This window comes from Malus sylvestris, chromosome 5 (genome assembly GCF_916048215.2).
Source record: "Malus sylvestris chromosome 5, drMalSylv7.2, whole genome shotgun sequence".
NCBI classification, from domain to species: domain Eukaryota; kingdom Viridiplantae; phylum Streptophyta; class Magnoliopsida; order Rosales; family Rosaceae; genus Malus; species Malus sylvestris.
The window spans coordinates 34,860,792-34,881,242 of NC_062264.1; the positions used below are offsets into that span (position 1 = coordinate 34,860,792).

A 20,451-nucleotide genomic window follows, 5' to 3' on the forward strand; every position below is an offset into this window, starting at 1 on the left:
CCCACTCTCTGGCCCTTCCTTTTAATTTTTTTTAATTTAATTTTTAAATATATTTTTTTTCCAGCTTACTTTTGGCCTTTCCGGGGTTGCTGCCTTATTTCGAAATTTGCGTGGGGTTTCCCTCCAAAATCCAAACAAACATTAGGCCTGAGACATATCGTGTTTGAGCCCAAAACAAACCCCGATTTTACAATAAAGGCCCACCAAAAAAACCTTTTTTTGGGGCCATCGGAGCTTCTCCTTTGGTGTCAAATTTTAAGGATTTGGATCCTCTCCGAGGCAATTGATCGGGACCTTCCTGATCGGTGTCTGTGGACCGTTGAATTTTTATCTAACGACTACAAATATGAGGTCCTCTAAAAGTTATAATAATTGTAGCTGTTAGATAAAAATTCAACGGTCTACAGACACGGGTCAGGAGGATCCCGACCAATTGCCTCGGAGAGGATCCAAATCCAAATTTTAAAATGTAAAATTTAAGTTTAACATCTTATGTGAAGTCACATGACTAGTAGGGGTATTTCTCTTTAGTTGTAAGTGAAGGGTTTTAAGTTCGATTTTTATCAAAAGTGAATTTGAAGCATATTATTGTTAGCTCATTGTAAGGCTAAGTCCACGCCTCTCTCCCTTATGTATATAATATTTTTGTCAAAAAAAAAAGTTATGTATATAAGTTTAACAACCTATGTGACGCCATTTAGTATTCTTTTTCAATTGTAAGTGAGATGTCTTAGATTCGATTCTTGTCACAACCCGTCCCAAAATTATATTTATTGACGGTGTGAAATGACGGAAATACCCATGCACGTTAAATTGTGTGATGTGGTCTAGGTGTTATGCATGGATCATTATTCTCAAATTCTAATTATTTTGGACCAATTAGGATTAGGTATATTATGTGTTTTGAATTGTTGACCAATTCTAGGCCACACATCCACATCCACATCACCCTCTCTCTCTCACTCCCGTACTCTCCCTCTCGGACTCGCTCTCTCCTCCCTCTCCTTCGTACGGACAAGGTCGAACCAAGCCAAATCTTCACGGATCGTGGCCAAATTTAGTATCATTGTGTTCGTGAGGACCATACGAGTTCAAAGGTACCATTTCATGACAATCCAAGCTTATAGCGAGCTTATTGAGGTCCCAAGGAAGCTCGGAGTGCTTCGTTTGAAGGTTTTGGACGTCGGGATCACGAGGTTCGAAGTTGGCCGATTTTGGTGAAATTGTCCCGATGAGTTTTCGAAGGATTTGGAAGTTTTAAAAGGTGAGACTTATCCCGAGGACGAGTGTATCCACGGGCGAATCGGGGGCTACGACCCTTCGACTTATCAGTGAGTGGGCTTTTGTTTTCAGTATATAATTATATACTTGATATAATTCCCAGAAATGTGTTTTAAATGAAAATATGCTTTGAAATAATATGCCAAATGCCATTATATTTTGAATATGCATTTCATGGTTGCATATATATATATATATAATTGTGGTGCTGTGGATACACAGGTAAGTTATGTTTGGTTCATGTGAACTACGAACGGCTTGATCCCTGTTTAGGGTAGGTAGACAGCCTAACGAAATGTTAGGTGCAGCCATACAATATATGACATGAAATAATTGAGATATAAGTTTATTTGAAGAATTGAATAGCGTGATGAATATGTTTGGTTGGATATATGAGATGTGACTGAGAAACAATGAGCTCATAAACCTGCACCTCGGGTGATTGCGATTTAGCCAAAGAGAGTTGGCACATGCCTGTATATTATGTCACCTCCCGCACCATATGCTCACATTGAATCCAATTTAGGTGCACAATCTTGTCGTACAAACCACTATAAGTGGTTCCGACTCGTAGGTGACTAACGTATAATCGCACAGCTAGTATTGAGAAAGTAGAATTGAGCATAATTGTATCTCACCCAACCTTGTCGTATAGACCTTTTTTAGTGGTTCCGACTTATGTGCAGTATATTGCCATATAGGTCATAGTAGTAACTCCGGCTAGATTGAGTTTAAGCTATGAATTCAGTCGTACATACTACTCAGGAGTTCCGGCTAACATGTCATACTTCTATGAAATCATTATTACCTAGATTGCTACTTATTATATTTTGACATGGCATACATATGAATATAATTATGTGAAGTATGAATTGAATTGATATGATTTCATATATATATATTATGTATATGCTTACATCTTGATTATGGGAAATTTTTTACAGGTTTTACAGCGAGAGGTTAGATATGTTGATAAATGAAATGATTTTGTAAAACGTTTGTTTATGCCCACTCATGTTTTCTGTTTTGCGCCCCTCCAGGTTTTAAGTAAAATTGCTGTTGGTGGCTAGAGGACGTCGGCAGTTCTGACTTATCCATATAATAATAGGACATTCCTGGTATTGTATAACTAGTACTTGTCCTACTGGACTGCACCTAGACTTTATGATCTGACTAGGAGTGTTACTGTTGTACTTAACTCCTACCACTTTCTGTTTCGAAGTGCACACTAGTAATATGGTCTTTAATTATTCGTAAGTTTGCTATATTTATCGCTTCCTCACTGTGCATATGGCTACGTCACTCTCATGTGACGGCCAGCATGCCTTGACCTCAGTCGGGGTGTGTCAATTCTCGCCAAATGTAAATTTGAACCAAATTAGTGTAGATAATATAGTTTGTTATAAATAAATAAAACAGCTTATGTGACAATTTAAATTTTAAAATTTGCTATCATATGTCAAATTAAAAGTATTTCATAAACAATTGAAAAAGAATAATAAATATTTATAAAACAAAAAAAATAATAATAATGATAAAACATTTAATAATCTATTAAAAAAAGGGACATTTTGATCCAAGTCCAAAAAATTCAAGTCCAGTTTTATTTAATTTGTTATTATACCCGTTTTGCTTTTTAGAGTAAAAATAAAAATCGATTTGAATTTCTTAGATTTAAAATTTTATATGGCTTTATCTACCCACTTCCTAATAACAAACATTTTAAAAATTCATATACTATAAATATGATAAGTTTATCACAAATTAAAAATTGTGGGAGGCAAGGAACCTGTGATATAAATATAATTAAGGATCTATAACATAGATATATTAAAAAGAAGAAAAACATGTGAGGTAGATTATAAACAAAAACCTATTATATAGGTAGACAAACAAAAGTATTGTCCACCTCCACATAAAAATCGATTACAGATTATACATGTGTTTACTAAAATTGGGAGGAATCAAAGGCGCATGGAGCCCACACAAAAAATGGAATCCAATTCCTGAAATTGGAGGATTTGGATTCCCAACATATACAATGTATTTGGATTCCGGATTGCCCAAGCAATCAGAATGATAATTTTTTCCCTTTATGCCCTCACTTACTTTCATTATTTCCAAGATTATCCTTTTAACCCTATACTTATTTTTCTTTTCGCCCAACTCCTAATAATTTCTTTCCATATCCTTCTAGCTCATTAAACATAATTTTATGCTCATTCACATTATGCACAACTTCATACATAAGTCGAAGAGAAAAAACTACAACTTGAGCGAGAAAATTTAGATATTAAAGTCAATAATTAAATTTATAAAAAAAATTAAACAAAATCATTTTAGTATGTCTATAAAATAAAAAAGCAGTTTAATTTTTTCTTACTAATATATACTATTTCAAATTTTATAAAAAAAAGTATATAAAATATTTGATTTGAGACAAGGGCATTTTAGTAATTATATTGGTTTATATTCCGATTCTGTTGAATTAGTAAACAGCTTTATAAAATTGTATTCCGAATCTGGACAGTTTTAGTAAACAACTTCGATAGTATTCTGATTCTGATTCCACCTTATTTCAATTCTCCTCAATCCAATTCCTCTTCAATTCAATTTCTTTCAATTTGATTATGAATTAGTAAACGCGCTACAAGTGTGGCATCCGGATCACTTTCCCACGCCATACCTTGCATATGAGCCACACTGTTTACTGCACTTTAACCATCATTAAAACGGACACAAGAAGTTAAATGCAAAAAAAGCACCCAGGTGGAAGGATCATCATCATTAAAACGGACACAGGAAATTACAGCCCAATAGTATTTGGGCCACAAACAAAGCCCCATGTTGCAAGAAAGGCCCACAGAACAAAGATTTTGTATTTTGGCCCATAAAAGAAAAACCATACCCATCCCTCTCTGCATCCAATTGCTTGGGACGTAACTCGAATAATCGAGTGAGTTCTTCAGACCCCTAATTTCAATCGTGAAATTTCCCGCAAAAATTTGTTGTTCGTTGCTATCTGTTGAGTGTTGAGGGTTTTTCTTAGGTATTTTTCTTCCCATTCTCTGCTGTTGCATCGCAGAAGGCTTATAATAACAGCTCTTCAATCAGCAGCTTCAACAAGGGAAATCGAAAGGTTCGTCAAAACCCAACTGTTATTTTTGGATTTAAAGGATCTTTTTTTTAATGTGGTAGATTAAAGCTGTAATTTTTTGGGGATTTTTTTGGTAATGCAGTATTGGGTTGTTAGAGTTTCAAGCTAATGAATTTTTCCGGGTTTGTTTTCGATATGTAGTGCCCCAATTTCTGTTCAAGAATAATGAATTGAAAACAAATTAGTAAATTATTAATTGAAAACGTAAGTTTTGGACTAAAATTTGGTGCAATTTGGATTTTTCAGCTGTATGTAGTGTAATTTGCATCAGGAGGTTTCTGTTTAGCTTCAGTAATTATCAAAAAAGCGAATTGAATTAGTTTTGTTTTAATGCAGTGAGAGACAATGTCAGTGCTTATAGTGACAAGCTTAGGGGAGATAGTTGTGGATTTGCATACAGACAAGTGCCCTCTCACTTGTAAAAACTTCTTGAAGCTCTGCAAGTAAGTCGATATTCATTCTTCACTTGCCCTCTAGTTAATAGCATTTGGTTTACTTTTGGTTTTTGTCACTGATTGATGGCAGGTCGTCGTTATTTCAGCTATGAAACTTGGCAAATAAATCATGATCTAAGGCCTAAGCTTTTTTCTTTATTAGGTTGAATTTCATGTATTTTCTCTCAGCAATCAAATATCTTATTTCTTGATCTATGGATATATGAGCCTTGAGCATAGAAAAGTGGGTTAAGTTGCCCTTTATTTGATGAGTCTTGAGATTCTAGTCAGCTTTGTGTAATTACTAGTTTCTTGTGCAATTGCTTACGTGTTGTTAGAAATATTTTCTGAATTCATAAAGCTTCTTACTTGCCTCAGAATTTTTTGTACATCATCATTGTTATGGCTCATTGGGACATGAATCATAGGTCTTGTATTTATTTAATTTGTATTTTGGCATATCATCTCATTACTATCTTTTTCTCTTTTCTTAACCTTTATCTTGATTCAGGATAAAGTATTATAATGGGTGCCTTTTTCACACGGTTCAGAAGGATTTCACTGCACAGACTGGTGACCCAACTGGAACGGGTTCAGGTGGCGATTCAGTTTACAAGTAAGAATTTGCATGATCTGTTCCATGCAGCAACTTAAGTTGTGTTATGGTTCTCAATTACTCTACTTGACAACAAGTTAAGTGACTAAAGTTTTTAGATTACCGCTCAAATCACCTTGGACCATGTTCTGCTTTCAGATTTTTATATGGTGATCAGGCTCGCTTTTTCAACGATGAGATTCATCTTGATTTGAAGCATTCTAAGACAGGCACTGTTGCGATGGCTAGTGCTGGAGAGAATCTCAATGCTTCTCAGGTATGAGATTAATGTTTTTCTGTTATAAGTTTGTTTTCCCTGCATCAATCTTTTTGAGAAAGGGGTTTTATTGAGTTGAGTTGTGTATCTTTGTAAACTTATGCTTTTGGATGATGAACTTTTAATTTTTCAAAAACATTGGAGTGATGCACTGATTTATTTTTTGTTCAGTTCTACTTGACATTGCGTGATGATCTTGAGTACCTCGATGGGAAGCACACGGTAACTGTCCAGTCCTATCTACAATTGTTTTACTAACTATATGTCTTGGATTTTTTATTACTCAACTCTGTCAACTACACAGAATTTTATTTCTTTTTTAATTCTATGCTGGGTGAATGGATTCTTAGGTCAATTGAGGCATAAAGTTAGATAGGTTCAGACAAGTGAACTAAAGTATTGTGATACGATAGTTTTTTCCGGTCTTAATGTCTTTTAAAATATTATGTCTAAACATGTTAGCAATATTTCTTGGTTTCTACATCTGCTAGTTAAGTGCTGGATTGTGGGAGAGGGATTTCAATCTGCTGCTGCACTGATTAATGTGGAAAATAAAAGTGGTTATCACCTTCCTGTGCATAAGTGCTTATGAGTTTGTGTTTCATATGTGAATTACAGCAAAGCTTCCTGTGCAATAGTGTTCTCTCTGTTTGATGGTTTACATGACTATCCTTCCTTTGTGTGTCTTTATGTAGTGTGTATTAGATATATTTATAATTTTATACTAATAGATAGCCTCTCCAATAAATCTACAAAATAAGCATGCAGATGGCGTATGCCTGTGTGGTGATTATTCAGTTAGTCTACTCCTAAATAAGCCAACGGCAAAGGGGTTTGAAATATAAGCTGAGCTATATATGTTCTCCTGCCTTCTGCTAGTATGGAATTGTTCTCTTTGGTTTTTTGTTTTATGTCCAGCATTATTCAAGCAATGTATGTTATTGCAGGTTTTTGGTGAGATAGCAGAGGGGTTTGAGACATTGACAAGGATCAATGAGGCTTATGTGGATGAGATCAACCGACCCTATAAAAATATCCGGTCAGTTCCTGTTTGGCCTTGCATACATTTTATTTCCTGTTTGTCTCGATCTAGATTCTAGATTGACTTCCCTTTCCCTTATACTGTCACTTTTTATTTTTGTTGGCAGAATCAAACATACTTACATATTGGATGACCCTTTTGATGATCCTTCACAACTAGCTGAGTTAATTCCTGACGCCTCCCCTGAAGGAAAACCAAAGGATGAGGTAGTGACGTATTGCTATTTTTATTCCATATTTATCGGGTACTATGAAAAACCAAAATAAGATAACAATGAGAAATGTATTCCTCATGACACTTGAAATCATGCATTCTTCGATAGCAATGCGTGGTTGTGGATCTGCAGCATAAACACAGGCCTCCTATTTTGGCTAATTCTGATCAACTTTAGGATGTGAACAGTAATTGTTTTATATTCCACCCTTACATATGGGTCTCTCTCCATCACTGGGCCGTTGAACATTTAAATCCAGCTTTTATTGGAAAAGTTCAGTTGTAGGGATCCGAATCAGAATCTTATTCTTTGATAGTTGATACCATGATAAGTTTGTTAGTTACCCACCATTCCCAAAAGCTTAAGCTGAGCTGACAATTAATATATATTAAAAAATTGTCAATGTTCTTACTCATCTCCATCCTGGCTAGGTTGATGATAATGTGCGGCTTGAAGATGATTGGGTTCCTCTGGATGAACAATTAGGCCCACAAGAACTTGAAGAGCGTCTTCGTGCCAAAGACGCACATTCCAGTGCGGTTGTGCTAGAGAGTGTAAGCACCTCAATCATTATCCCATCCTTCTAGTTTCAGAGTGAGCTGTTGTGTAATCACATGTTAATCCTCTTTTACCATTTTGCTTGTCATATCTGTACAACAGATTGGGGATATTCCTGATGTTGAGATAAAACCTCCCGACAATGTGCTTTTTGTTTGTAAATTGAATCCAGTCACTGAAGTAAGTAGCGTTTCCTTTCCCATTTCATAGTCTAACTTGTGGAGTGGTGCATGTAATTTTTGCTCTGGTTGCTTTTGATGCAGGATGAGGATTTGCACACAATTTTTTCGCGTTTTGGAACTGTTCAAGCGTAAGTATTGACCTTGTTTGTTCATTATTGATAGACTTTGGGGTTGGTGGATTAGGGATTGTAAAGTTGTGTATGTAATGTAATGATATGTGAATGATGGCAGGGCTGATATAATTCGTGATTTCAAGACTGGAGATAGCTTATGCTATGCATTCATAGGTGAGTATTTTATTTCTGTTTGTAATAGGAAATACACTATTTCTTGACTGTTATGCTGGAGAATGTAGGTTTTAGCACCTTTGTTTGATGAGTCTTCGGACCGATATTTCTGTTTCACAATTTAGTTATCCCCCTTAATGCTCTTTGTCCTACTTATGTTCATCTTTCTCTTTATTCTCTTTTAAACTTTTTTGAATTAATATTCATATTTCTAAGAATGAAATCTAATCACTATGATATATTTTGTAATGCCAGAATTTGAGACCAGAGAAGCATGCGAACAAGCATATTTTAAGGTACTGTGAAAGAAATAAATGTACTTACATGTTGAATCTAACATGCATCTTCTGCCTGCATACCTGCCATTCCTAGTTCGTGCTCCAATCATTTCATTCTTATTTTAGTTCTTAGCTATAGTCAGTAACAACTTTTATAGAGTTCATTATGATTGAAATCTTGTAGTTATGATTATGGGAAGAAAAAAAAAAAAGAGAAACTTTGTTGCCCTACCAACAAACCCCTTGACATTTTTCTGATTCACTCTATACATTTAGGGTGCGTTTGTTGCACCAGACTATCTCGGATTGGACTAGCTTCAGGGACTAAGCTAGATTGGCTTGGACTAGACTAAGCTGGACTAACTTAGTGAAATGTTTGGTGCAGTGTCGGATTAAGTAACATACAATATTTTTTTGGCCATTTTTAATTCACTGGAAAATTAAACAAAAATTAATAATAAAAGGGGTGAAGTCTGGGAGATGATTGGAACCAAGAACATTTTAATTCCTTTCCTTCCTATACCCTTCATCGTTTATCTTCCCCATCATTTTCTCTCTGTCAAATCCTGCATCAATCTCTTAATTTTCTTCATCGATAAGAGAATTTGTATTGGGGTATTGGAATCCAAATTACCTCGCTGTCAAAATGCAGAGCCTTTATACAATCAAGATCAGGTTTGCATACTATAAGCTTTTCACAATCAACATCCAAATCTTCCATCCCTCTCCCTTGCACTTGAAATATGTGAGCATATCTAAAAGATGGGGTGAGTTCGTGGTTTGGAGGTCTCAGCCCTCTAATTTTCAAAATCCCCAAATCAATTAAAAAAAATCTCAGCCATCTCGATTCCAAGACCCAACCTTCCTGAGAACTCCAATTTTCAAAAAGTCAACTTCCCGATTCCAAGCACCACCGACGGCCTGGCCACGATGACAGCGCTGCAGAAAAAAAAACGGAGCCTGTGAACTGGAACTGGATGTCCACCTCGTTTCCGTAGTCCCGCTTAATACCAAGCGAAAGCAGGGGACTAGCTAATGAGGTTTAGCGAAGGGCGGAGTGCATCATAGTCGAGGCGAGTCCCACGTATTCTAGTCCAGAACCTTACCAAACATAGGATTATAATCCTTGTTAAGCTAGTCCAAGCCAATCCCTTCTAAGGAGGTGTAACAAACACACCCTTCAAGGAAACCTAATGAAAGGGGCTTGAAAACTTTGAGTTTGAATCAAAAGGACAAAAATGTGTTGTAAGTGAATAGTACTAGGAGTGACTTTTTAGAGTAAAAATGTCCTTTTCATTAAAAGTGAACAGTACTGGGAGTGTTTTGATTTAATACCCTTATCTATTGCATTTCCACGTGCATTTTTAAGGCATGCTCAGATAGTCCTTTCCAGTTCGGATTGCAAAGATACTTGTTGCAGAGCTTACGTAAATCTTGCAAATATTTTTGGCTTCTCTTCTCATCTGGATGCAGTTCCATTAAAAAATAAAGAATGAAATCATTAGAATTTATGTTTTGTATGAACCCATTTTGCTTTGCTCGTCTTGTATGATTTCTTTTTGTAGATGGATAATGCTTTGATTGACGACCGGAGAATACATGTGGATTTTAGTCAAAGTGTTGCAAAACTGTGGTCCCAGTACAGGCGCAAAGATCAAAATGGCAAAGGTATAGACTTTAAGGCATGCAGAAAACTCATATGTTGGGTTTCTTTTTGGCCATTTTTTCAATATGTGCTCAGAAGAAGCTTGCTTAATTACCTGCTACTTGAAGGAATGGTTTGAATATCTTTTTGTATGCCATTGTTTTTTCTGTTCATTATGTGTTATTGTTTACTCGTCCTTTTTTTCTTTTTTTGACTATCATTATCAATTAGGCCTACATGTGGCAAAATCGAAGTGGACCTATGAAAAGCAACTTAGCCAACATATGGACTCGTTTATTGTGCTGTGTAATGAATAGCACGAACTTCATATGTCATAGTTGTGAAAAAAAATTTGTAGCTTGCCCTAAAAAAATAATTGATTGTAGATGTAAAATATCAGTAATAGGCTGTGCAAGTTTATTTTCTTGCATGATGGAATATCCAGAAGTTGTTTCATTCTTGTGGTCTTTGTTGTATCATGTACCATGGTAAGTCTCAATGTATCGGCCTTTAGCTGGCAAAATACGGAAAAAAAAGAATGTAAACATGTAAATTTAAAATGAGTTAGTAATATCTTGGATCAATCATGTTGTAAAGTGGTAAGTTTTCATGCAACCTATATTTGTTTGATTACTACCTGAATGAGGAAGTAGTTATTCGGCTGACTGATCAATATAGATATGCTTATATGCTGTAGGCACCTAGATGGTTCGGAGTTGAGTTTCGGGTTATGATGTTCTGATTAAAATAATTAAAATACGGTAAATTAAAGATGAAATTGGAGAAATAAATGATTTATAAATTCGTTGGATGCCTTTTTATTGGAAGGAATTTGCTATATGATCTTTGGTTTTAGTGAAATTCCTGGATTTATTGTCAAAAGGTGTCCTGTATTTGAAATTGCATTGAATCCTTTCTCCTCTAATTCGAAAACCTGGGAGTTAATCGAGTTCTATGTTTTTGTGGTTGTAGGCAAAGGTTGCTTCAAATGTGGTGCACTTGATCACATTGCCAAGGATTGCACCGGTGATCCTGCCAACAAACAGCAACCTCAAAAGTACATATTGAAGGATGATAATGTACAGCGTGGTGGTGGCAAAAACTCCAGGTTGGTAATCTTTCATGCTCTCTCTCTCTCTCACACACACCCACTCACACACACACACACATCATATAAATATATATATCTGATATCAACTTGTTCTTGTAGTTATGATATGGTATTTGATGGAGACACTCCAGAAAGTCCAAGGCAAGAGAAGAGAAGTCAGGGTCACAATAATGACCGTGGACTTGAGAAACAAAGGATGAATAGGCAGAGTTCCGAGGACCTAAGGCGTAGGGATCGAGAAAATAAAGACTCAAGTTATAGGGAGAGGCACAGTGACAGAAGTAGAGGGTACATAGAGGATTCAAGTCGAGACAGTAAAGCAAATCGATCCAGTGGAAGCAGAAGTGGTCGAGATCATCTTGAAGAGGGAAGGGATAGAGAAAGGCGTAAGGACAGACAAAGAGACACAGATGATAAAACAGATCAGCGTGAGAGCAGATATGGAGATGATACCTATGCAGACAGGAGGGGTGATAGAGATTACAGAAAGAGGAGTGCAGATAGTGATAGAGAGAATCATAAGGAGAGGCAGAGAAACATAGATGATAAGATCGATCAGCTGGGGAGTGGAAAGAGAAATGCAGATGGTGGTGAGAGGGGTGAGGTAAAATACAGGAGGAGTGCAGATAGTGATAGACTAGCAGAACGGAGTAGTGACAGAGAGTACAGAAAGAGAAGTGCAGCTGATGATAGCCTTCGAGAAAAGAGGGACAATGGAGATTATAGAAAGAGAAGTGTAGAGAGGAGGGATGAAACAGACTATAAAAAGAGGCATGCAGATGGTGACCGTCGAGACAAGAGAGACGAGCCAGTCCATAAGAAAAGAAGTGCAGATGTTAATGCCTATAGAGCTACAAGGGATAGAGAACATAGAAGGTGATAATGGCATCTTGATCCCGGAAAAAACTTTTCATGATGTATAATTTTGACCTCCGAATATCGACTCAGACTTGTTCTTCTTTTTGCAGCAATGTACTTTTGTACCAAAGAAATTAAAAACTTTGGAGTTGGCATCTAGGTCTGTGTCTGAATTTCTGAATCAATCCGTTACAGAGGGCGAAAAATCATGGTGTTTGGTATTAATCCCGCTATTTGAAAGTGAATAATTATTGGCACTACAAAGAAGTCATTTCGCACTCTCATCAAGTGCAAATGTATAAATCCCACCTCGGAAAAGTGAGCATGTAAGAAAAATGGGTTCCTTTGCAATGTAACAGGTGCAAATATTTATGAATTATGACCGAGTTTCAATGTCTGAATCGTTTAGAAAAGATATCCAAAAGGGGTTCTTGTCTATTTTTACTGCTATGATTCTACAATAAAATTATCATCATTTGAACTATCGTACACAGTTTACATCCAAACTTGTTTAGTAAGACGTGAGATTCAAAAGGAACCTGTAAACTAAGTCCTTTTGGGGCTTTCATGAGCCTCTTCGACATTTCTCAACGGCCGAGGATGTTGTCTACATGGAGGCAGGTCAAAAACATCAAACGACGGAGCCTCAGAGCACACAAGCAAAAACACCACTTCATATTCCTTTGGAGAATAACCGTTGGCAAAAATATTTGCAGCAGCTTGCCTGTATCCATGATCATCACCAAAGAAATCGCAAAAATCTTGGACGTGAACAGAAATTGAGGGATGAACAAAAACCTCTGGCGAGCAGCAGGCATGAAACACCACCTCATAGATGATTCTCATGTACATGTCTTTTGTTATCTCTTTCTGTGTGGCCAGCCCGACCCACTCTGTTGTGATCATCTGTATAATCACTGTGATTGCGGTGAGCACGATGATCATCTGGTGGGCTTCCTGCCCTTCTCTTGCGACTGCTTGATTTGGGTGAATGAAATTCACGTCCAGAATCAAGTGCCGATACCTCACCTTCTTCTATATTGTTTAATTGTGGTCCATCTCCAAGTTCTGGTCTATTTGAGGGCTTTGGCCAGCTTTGCCTCCGGTCTCGCTTGTTTTTCTCACTCCCCGAAGCCAGTTCAATACCATCTTCCAGTTCTCTCTCAATCAAATCATCCTCATCCAGAACATCTGTCTTTCGAGTGACATCGGCAACAGATTTCCTTCGTTTCTCCAGTGCTGCCCTTACCTTGTCCTTGTCAATTTTTTTGATAGCTTCCTGAGGTGATCGGCCGTGTGCACTTTGCCTATTATCCAGATTTCGGCCAAAATGTTTATCCTTTGGTTCCCATCCTTCCCTTGTTTCACCTTTCCCGATATTGCTCTCTCTTTCTTGACCATCTTCACTACGTCCCTCTGATACAAACCTTGATGCATTTTGAGCTTCACCCATCTTCTCCTGGTGCCGCGCTTCAGGGGGTTGAATATCTTTCACTTCAGCATTCATATTCTGCTCCAAGGCACCTTTCAATTCAACGTTTCTGTAGTCATTATTTTGACTTTGGGTAATTCTAGCAGGTCCACCATTCTCAACATATGAATGCTCAGACCCTTGCCTCGACGCTAGCTTTGAGGTTCCAGGTCTTGTACTTCCAGCCTGCAAGTAACTGTTGCCAGTTGCTTGTTCATCATTGCTAGTCGCAGGTTTTGCAGAAGCCTGGTGATTAGCACCACTCACTGAACTTCCTTCAACTTCATTGGAAGGCGGTAACCGATTTTGTTCATATAGTTCCAGCATTTGATTGCTAACCTCTGCAGAAATAATGATCAATTAAAACTCATACCAACATACTAAAACTGACACCAACATATTAATAAAGAATCCTACAAAAAGAATCCTAACTAATAGTTTAGACAAGATCACAAGATTGTACAAAGGTAGGAGGGAAGGAGAGAAGAAGAGATTTCACTACTTTCCGAAACATTTTCTGTGCTATGGATTGATTCGACAGTGATTAACAAAAAGAATAAGAGGGCCAAAAGTAATGAAAGAGTGATGGAGTAAATTCATCAGATGAAGAAAAAGAAGGATGGCAAGGAACAATTTTGATTGCTCTGCAGCATCACTTATTGAAATAAAGCAAGGACACCCACCCTCCAATTGGCGTGGGGTGACATCAAACTCTTGCCACCAGACCTTCTCGCCATCTGATGGAAGCTTTACTTTGAGGAACTTAGCAGCAAGAAAAATGGCACCAGCCGCAATGTGGTGGGGCTTAAATTGCAGGCAAAGTGATGTCCGAAGTCTGCATGCCACATACCAAGTTCAAGCAAGAAGAAACTGAAGAAAGCCCAAGAACAAGAAAGACAGATGAACTAAGAGATCCATACCCATCATTTACAAAATTCCATGCAACTTGGGCAAGGGCATTTTGAGCTACTTTGAATTTCTTTATTGCCTCAACCAGGGGTTTATATGGATGGTGTACATTAAAATCAAAAGCAAGGGTTCCAAGAACAACCCTCTCTCCTAGTAAAATTAATTCTTTCTGCTGTTCGTATACCTCCTGCATAATCATTGCAAACGTATGAATAAACTAAGCAATTACAAAGAATGAAAGAGAAGTAATTGCATAACAAAACAAACAATAAACTAAATATCGGATTTGGATAGAGTGCACATATCTGGGGAACATCAAAAAGTAAGTTCTTTAAATAAAATAAATAGAAGAATGGAAGGGGGAAAAGTTGTTGGAGCGTGTTGAGAGTGAATCCAACATTGGAGAAAGGAGGGACCTTGCATGTGCTTATAAGTAGTTGGGCTACTCTCCATATTGCCAATTGGTTTTATGGTGGAACCCCAACTACTTATAAGTCCATGGTGGAACCCCAAAATCCGGTGTTGGATTCACTTCAACAAAAGCAACATAGACATGTGAGGTAGACAGGATAAAAGAATAATTAAAATGAAAAATAGAAAAGTAACATGGAGGTGCGAGGTAGACGAGAAAAAGCAAGTTGGTTTTTCAATCTATGTAATTTAGCAGCTGACTACACATTACTATTGCAACATGGGTACACAGAGTCTTTGTACTTAACCTATAGAGGTAGTACTTAGATATGGTATAACCAGAGGGCTGATAGTAAGCAGCTGAGAACTTGGGGGAAACAATAGACAAGAAGAGTAATGGTTCGAATCTCAGAATTATCTTTTTAAAAATTAGGAAGACCTAAACAAATAGAATCAGCAACATCAAATAAATGTTTTTTATTGATAAAAGTACAGCAATGCCAGGTACAAGAACTAAGTGATAAGTTGATAACTACCTTTTGCTTGATTCTATGAACTGCTGCAGGATCCTTTTTATGAATAATTTCATATGAGACAAGAATAACATCTTTCAGTGGCCTGGGAGTTTCTTCAACCTTCCCAGCGAGAAACATACACACCGTTGCGATGGTCTGCATAACAGTTTTACAGAATTTAGTGAAGTACAATAAAAACTTCCCTTTTTCAGTAATAGGATTCATTTTTCTATTACTTGTTAGATGGGAACTTCGTGCATTTTCAACTTAGAGTATGAAATTTTCCTATTTCTTCAACCTTCCCTTAAAGGATCTCATCTGTCTCAAATCCTGACAGACAAGATACTTTAAGGGGCCTCTGGGGGTGCGTGCACTAATGTGTGTAGGCGTCAATTATGAAACAGGTATAAACAAGTGTGTTCAAAAAAAAAAAAAAAAATGAAACAGGTACACAATTACATATTAGTTTAATGATAACTTAGATATAAGAAATCATAGGGGTTGGGGGCCATTCAAGGTTGTTCATACTCACCCATCTATCATTCTTTGCATGGGATTGGCAAAGGAAGAATCGGTGGCAGAAAATTATGGCCGTCGCAATTGTTACCTGAGGTCTGCATAAAAAAATGTTCAGGTTCAGAAATTATTATCATAAATTATGCGGTAGAATTTAAGTCACAACAGAAATTGGTATCAAATCTACAATGATACTCAGTTCCAATCACTAATATGCTCCTAGAGTTAAATACCAAAATATTGAGTAAAACTGAATTCAATATTTATTTAGGTTTTAGAAGTTAAAAAACATTTTGTAAGGAAACTAGTGAAAGGAATAGAATATTCAGTGCTCATGACTAGCCTTTTAAAAGCCATCTAATTTTTCGTATGTACATATACAGAATATAATGACCTTCAGCAAGGTGTCAGAAAACACAATTACTGTTAACTAACATTGTATGTTATAAGTATATTAAGGCACTGAAACATCAAAGCTCTCATCCACACCCAAAGCTAGATTATCAATTCCTTTTCAACAGGGTATAATAAAGGAAAATGCACAAAGGTTTAGATAAAAAACATAGAATGACAATCAAACAACAGTAACACTATTAGTTTGGAGATGACAAGTGAAGGACGATAAATTTATGGATAAGGCTTACTCACACTTTAAGTCTCATCCCCAGGTCTTGTAAAAAAGTACAGTATGACTTGCGCAGATATGCCTCTTTTTTTAAGTCAATGCCATCTTGTTTAGATGGAGAGTTTTCTTCAATTTCCTTCCTGGAAAAATACCAATTGGCTCCTTCTTCTGATATGTCATGAGCTTGTTTATAGGAACCACTTTCACTCATTCCATAATTAGAGGAATCACCAGACAAGAAAGAAGCCATATATATCTCTGTTCACCACTTAAAAATGTATATGACATAGACAGTTCATAGTTCAGTGCTAAAACTGTGAACAAATAACAGAATCTTCCTGCCAATAATAGGTCATCAACAAAAGTCAGGAAGGTGTCTTAAGAATATCACAAATGGGAATCAAAGAAAAGGCAAGACATGAACACATGTTACTTTATCATTAAGTAGGAAGCATCTCAATGGTATTATTCTTCCAACTTTTGTTTATTAGCATTACTTGTGTTTTGGATGTGTGTTTTACTGGGGAAGAAAAGTCACAAACAGCTACTGCCTGAACATAAGTTAAGACAGCAGATAGTTTTTTTATTTGGGAAGAGTTAAGACAGCAGATAGTTGCATACATAGTTACATACTATTTTCTATAGTCTAATTGTTGTTCTGGATTATGTCCACTGTTAGATAGTGTATTGCTTTCTATATTGATTAGTCTACTTGATAATTATGGCAGTGAGCAACTTATCTATAGTGGTCGTACAGTATCTTGGCTTTAATAAAAATTTATTTCTTATTTTAAAGACAAATATATAGGGCCACAATAAAGCTCAAGAGAAAACTTAATAGGCCGTGTTGTGTGATCGTTGTATACCACTAAAGCTCAAGGGAAAATTTTATAGGACGGCAATAAAGCCAACAATGCTTTATAGCACGGAATCTTGGGTGGTCAAAAAGCAACAAGTGCAAAAAATGAGTGTAACAGAAATGAGAATGCTTCGTTGGATGAGTGGGCACGCGAGAAAGGATAGGATTAAAAACAAGGATATCCGAAGTAAAGAAGGAGTGGCTGCAATTGAAGATAAGATGAGAAAAAATCGGTTAAGATGGTTTGGACACGTGAACCGAAGACCTATAGGTGATCCGGTTAGAAGATGCGACTATGAGACAGAGGCTCATGGCAAAAGGGGTAGAAGAAGACCTAGGAAGACTTGGAAAGATACTATAAGAAAAGACATGGAGTACTTGAAGCTAACGGAAGACTTGATGCAAAACTGAGTGTAGTGGCGTTCTAGGATTCATTAAGCCAAACCAAGATCCAAAAGAAGATTTTGATCCATTACACAATGAAGGGATCCATATTCCAATCACACTAAATATGAAAAAAAACTCATAAGCAACACATTATGAGCAAACAAAAAGCAAAGATAATAGCATGCACACATATGATAAAGAAGTATAAAAAGCTTAAAACAGTCACCCAATCCATCCTTTTGAAATCCTATGACAACCGCTCTTATCTCTATACATGGTAATGAAAATACTTCCACAACATAACTTTTGAAAGTCCACGTTTTCATGTATCAAGAATCCCTCACTTCCAATCACAAAACAAGACCAGTTCCACTACCAAAGATTTATAAACCCTATAATAGTTTTATATAAGAGGTCGTAACAAGCTCTATCATATGACCTATATCTTTGTTTCATTTTAAAATGTTCAAAGCACACCAAATTATATGGAAGACTAATTTCCAGAATCAAAATAACTATTCATCCACTTCTCAGGACTGCCTCAATCCTAATCAAGGTTCAGAATCATACAGAGTGGAACAATTTATTAAATTTCAGAAAATGCAAAAGAAACCCAATAATTACCACACAACACAATTTATACATGCATTCCTTATCACTAAGAATCTCTTAAGCTACAAAGACCAAAAGGTGTACCTGGAAACCAAAAAATAAAAAGCTCACTAAAGAAACAGTGTACTCGTCTTGCACATTGTCATCTCATTCAATAAACAACCAGATTAAAAAAATATAAAACTCTTTTTAAAGGTAAATTCATTAAATTTTGATACTAATTTAATAAAATAAAACCAACATAAGGATATATGGCTAAAAAGCATTATCAAAAACCCCTAATTTTTTCAAATTATCGAAGGGAAAAGGAAAAGGATGCACACAAATTCCGCCAAAGTCAATCACTTTTCTATCGAAACCGAAAAGACCCGATATTTGGTGTGCGTAAAGTAGCAATTAACCCTAAATTTCATACAATTTCCTTAAACAATAAACAGGATCAAATACTACGATTCGTGGGATGGAATTAAATAGTGGAAACAGAAAAGAAGAAAAAAAAAGTTAAACGAGGGATTGTTACCTTGAATTGACGAAGACAAAGAGCAGTAGGGCAGGAAAGTTGGCGAATTTTCCCAATTCGAATTTCGAAGCTAGGGTTTTGTGGTGTGGAGCGAGAGCAAGAGGGAGAGACAGAGATCGATGTTTCAGTGTTTTGAGGGCCACCCTTTGGCTTTCCTCTTTTGTTTTGGTTTTGGTTCCTTTTATTTATTTTCCTTTTTTTACTTCTCGTTGCTCTATTAAAAAAATTTAAAAAAAAAAAATTATTTGTTATGTATTTAACAGGGATTTTAAAAGATTTTATTAAAAATATCGGAGAGTTCGATCATGATTTTAAATGAGTCTATGAAAATTTTACAAATAAATTTGAGTTTAACTAGAATTTTAGAAGAGTTTATAAGGCATCTCTGACAGTCGTTGTATCTTTAAGATATTCGAACTTAAGATTTCTTCTTGTTTGTACCATACTTGATCAATCCCGAAACTACTGAGTACCGGTCAACGTTATACCGTCAAGGACCCATAAAAGTTTCCCTCCAACCAGGAGGCCAATCACAGCGCGACACGTGTCAACATCAGAAGCCAATCATAACACGACACGTGTCAACATCAGAAGCTAATCACAACACGACACGTGTCAATGTCAGAATGAAACTAGAAACTCTCTTCTATAAATAGAGATCATTCTCTCACACTATTTCCTAATGTCATTTGTACTAAATCATTCACTAGTACTCACAAAAGGAGAGCCTGAACCTATGTACTTGTGTAAACCCTTCACAATTAATGAGAACTCATATACTCCGTGAACGTAGCCAATCTGGGTAAACCACGTACATCTTGTGTTTGCTTCACTGTCTCTATCCATTTACATACTTATCCATACTAGTGACCGGAGCAATCTAGCGAAGGTCACAAACTTAACACTTTATGTTGTACCAAAGTCCTCACTGATTTTGTGCATCAACATTTGGCGCCGTCTGTGGGAACGACACTTATTCCCACTATTTTTAGCTTTGCCAAACTAGTTTCCACCATTCATATACTCTCTTTTGACCAGGCATCCCTTTCTAACATGGGCAGCGAAGGAAGCCACAGCACACAGAATGACACCCCTCTTACACCTAGTGCGAAGCAACGAAAAAAGGAAGGAAAGAGTGTTGCTCTTCAAGCTAAAGTCGATGAGCTAGAAGCTCAGAACAATAAGATAGGAATGAAGAATGAGGTTCTCCAGAAGCAGTATAAGAAGCTTCACAAAACTAGGCGTACTCAAACACGCGAGCTCGTTGCCCCTGTGGACATAAACCATTATCTGGGTGCCCCCCAACACGGAGGGTCACTTCCCTTCGACATGGGTATCCCTGATGAGGAGCGAGCTAATCATCAAAACATTAATCAACATGAGACTTCTCTCAACCCAAATGCTTCGACCCGAAGTAAAAGAAGTGGAGGAAGACACCTCCTTGCAGAAGGGTTGGAAGGATCGAAAGCCGTTTATCATGACTTCCGAGACTTCCTAAAGCAACGTCGAGAGAATCCCCTCCACATATGCTCGAATATCAATGACCCAAGGGTTTCTGAAAGACTCGGTGCCCTCCCACGACCCAGACCAGCTGCCAATCTAGGGAATGAACGACAGGTCCCAGAGGAACATGAAAGTACGGGGGACTCTGAGGTATTCCGACAAACTCGCCCTAGAAGTCAATACGGCGAGTCCAAGAAAAAACCA

General features: G+C 36.9%; 2 protein-coding genes across 3 annotated transcripts; one reads left to right on the forward strand and one right to left on the reverse strand.

Annotated features, from left to right (window-relative positions):
- The first annotated feature begins 4,201 nt into the window (after positions 1–4,201).
- LOC126621888 (peptidyl-prolyl cis-trans isomerase CYP59-like) lies at positions 4,202–12,078 on the forward strand. The gene is made up of 16 exons (XM_050290501.1): positions 4,202–4,420; positions 4,775–4,881; positions 5,384–5,488; positions 5,627–5,744; positions 5,916–5,966; positions 6,692–6,783; positions 6,893–6,992; positions 7,432–7,554; positions 7,661–7,738; positions 7,822–7,868; positions 7,972–8,027; positions 8,283–8,323; positions 9,871–9,973; positions 10,923–11,058; positions 11,161–11,937; positions 12,030–12,078. Exons 2-16 carry the CDS (start codon positions 4,784–4,786, stop codon positions 12,055–12,057), a joined length of 1,953 nt encoding a protein of 650 aa, XP_050146458.1. The 5' UTR covers positions 4,202–4,420; positions 4,775–4,783; the 3' UTR covers positions 12,058–12,078.
- Positions 12,079–12,263: 185 nt separating this feature from the next.
- Positions 12,264–18,914, reverse strand: LOC126621890 (cyclin-T1-3-like). 2 transcript variants are annotated; one of them, XM_050290504.1, is made up of 7 exons: positions 18,745–18,914; positions 16,390–16,700; positions 15,758–15,839; positions 15,247–15,381; positions 14,311–14,486; positions 14,074–14,225; positions 12,264–13,731 (listed from the first exon to the last, which is right to left on the reverse strand). In XM_050290504.1, exons 2-7 carry the CDS (start codon positions 16,614–16,616, stop codon positions 12,749–12,751), a joined length of 1,755 nt encoding a protein of 584 aa, XP_050146461.1. In that variant the 5' UTR covers positions 16,617–16,700; positions 18,745–18,914; the 3' UTR covers positions 12,264–12,748. The 2 variants fall into 2 exon arrangements, with proteins under 2 accessions (XP_050146461.1, XP_050146460.1); XM_050290503.1 differs by having other exon boundaries at positions 16,390–16,704.
- Positions 18,915–20,451: the final 1,537 nt, after the last annotated feature.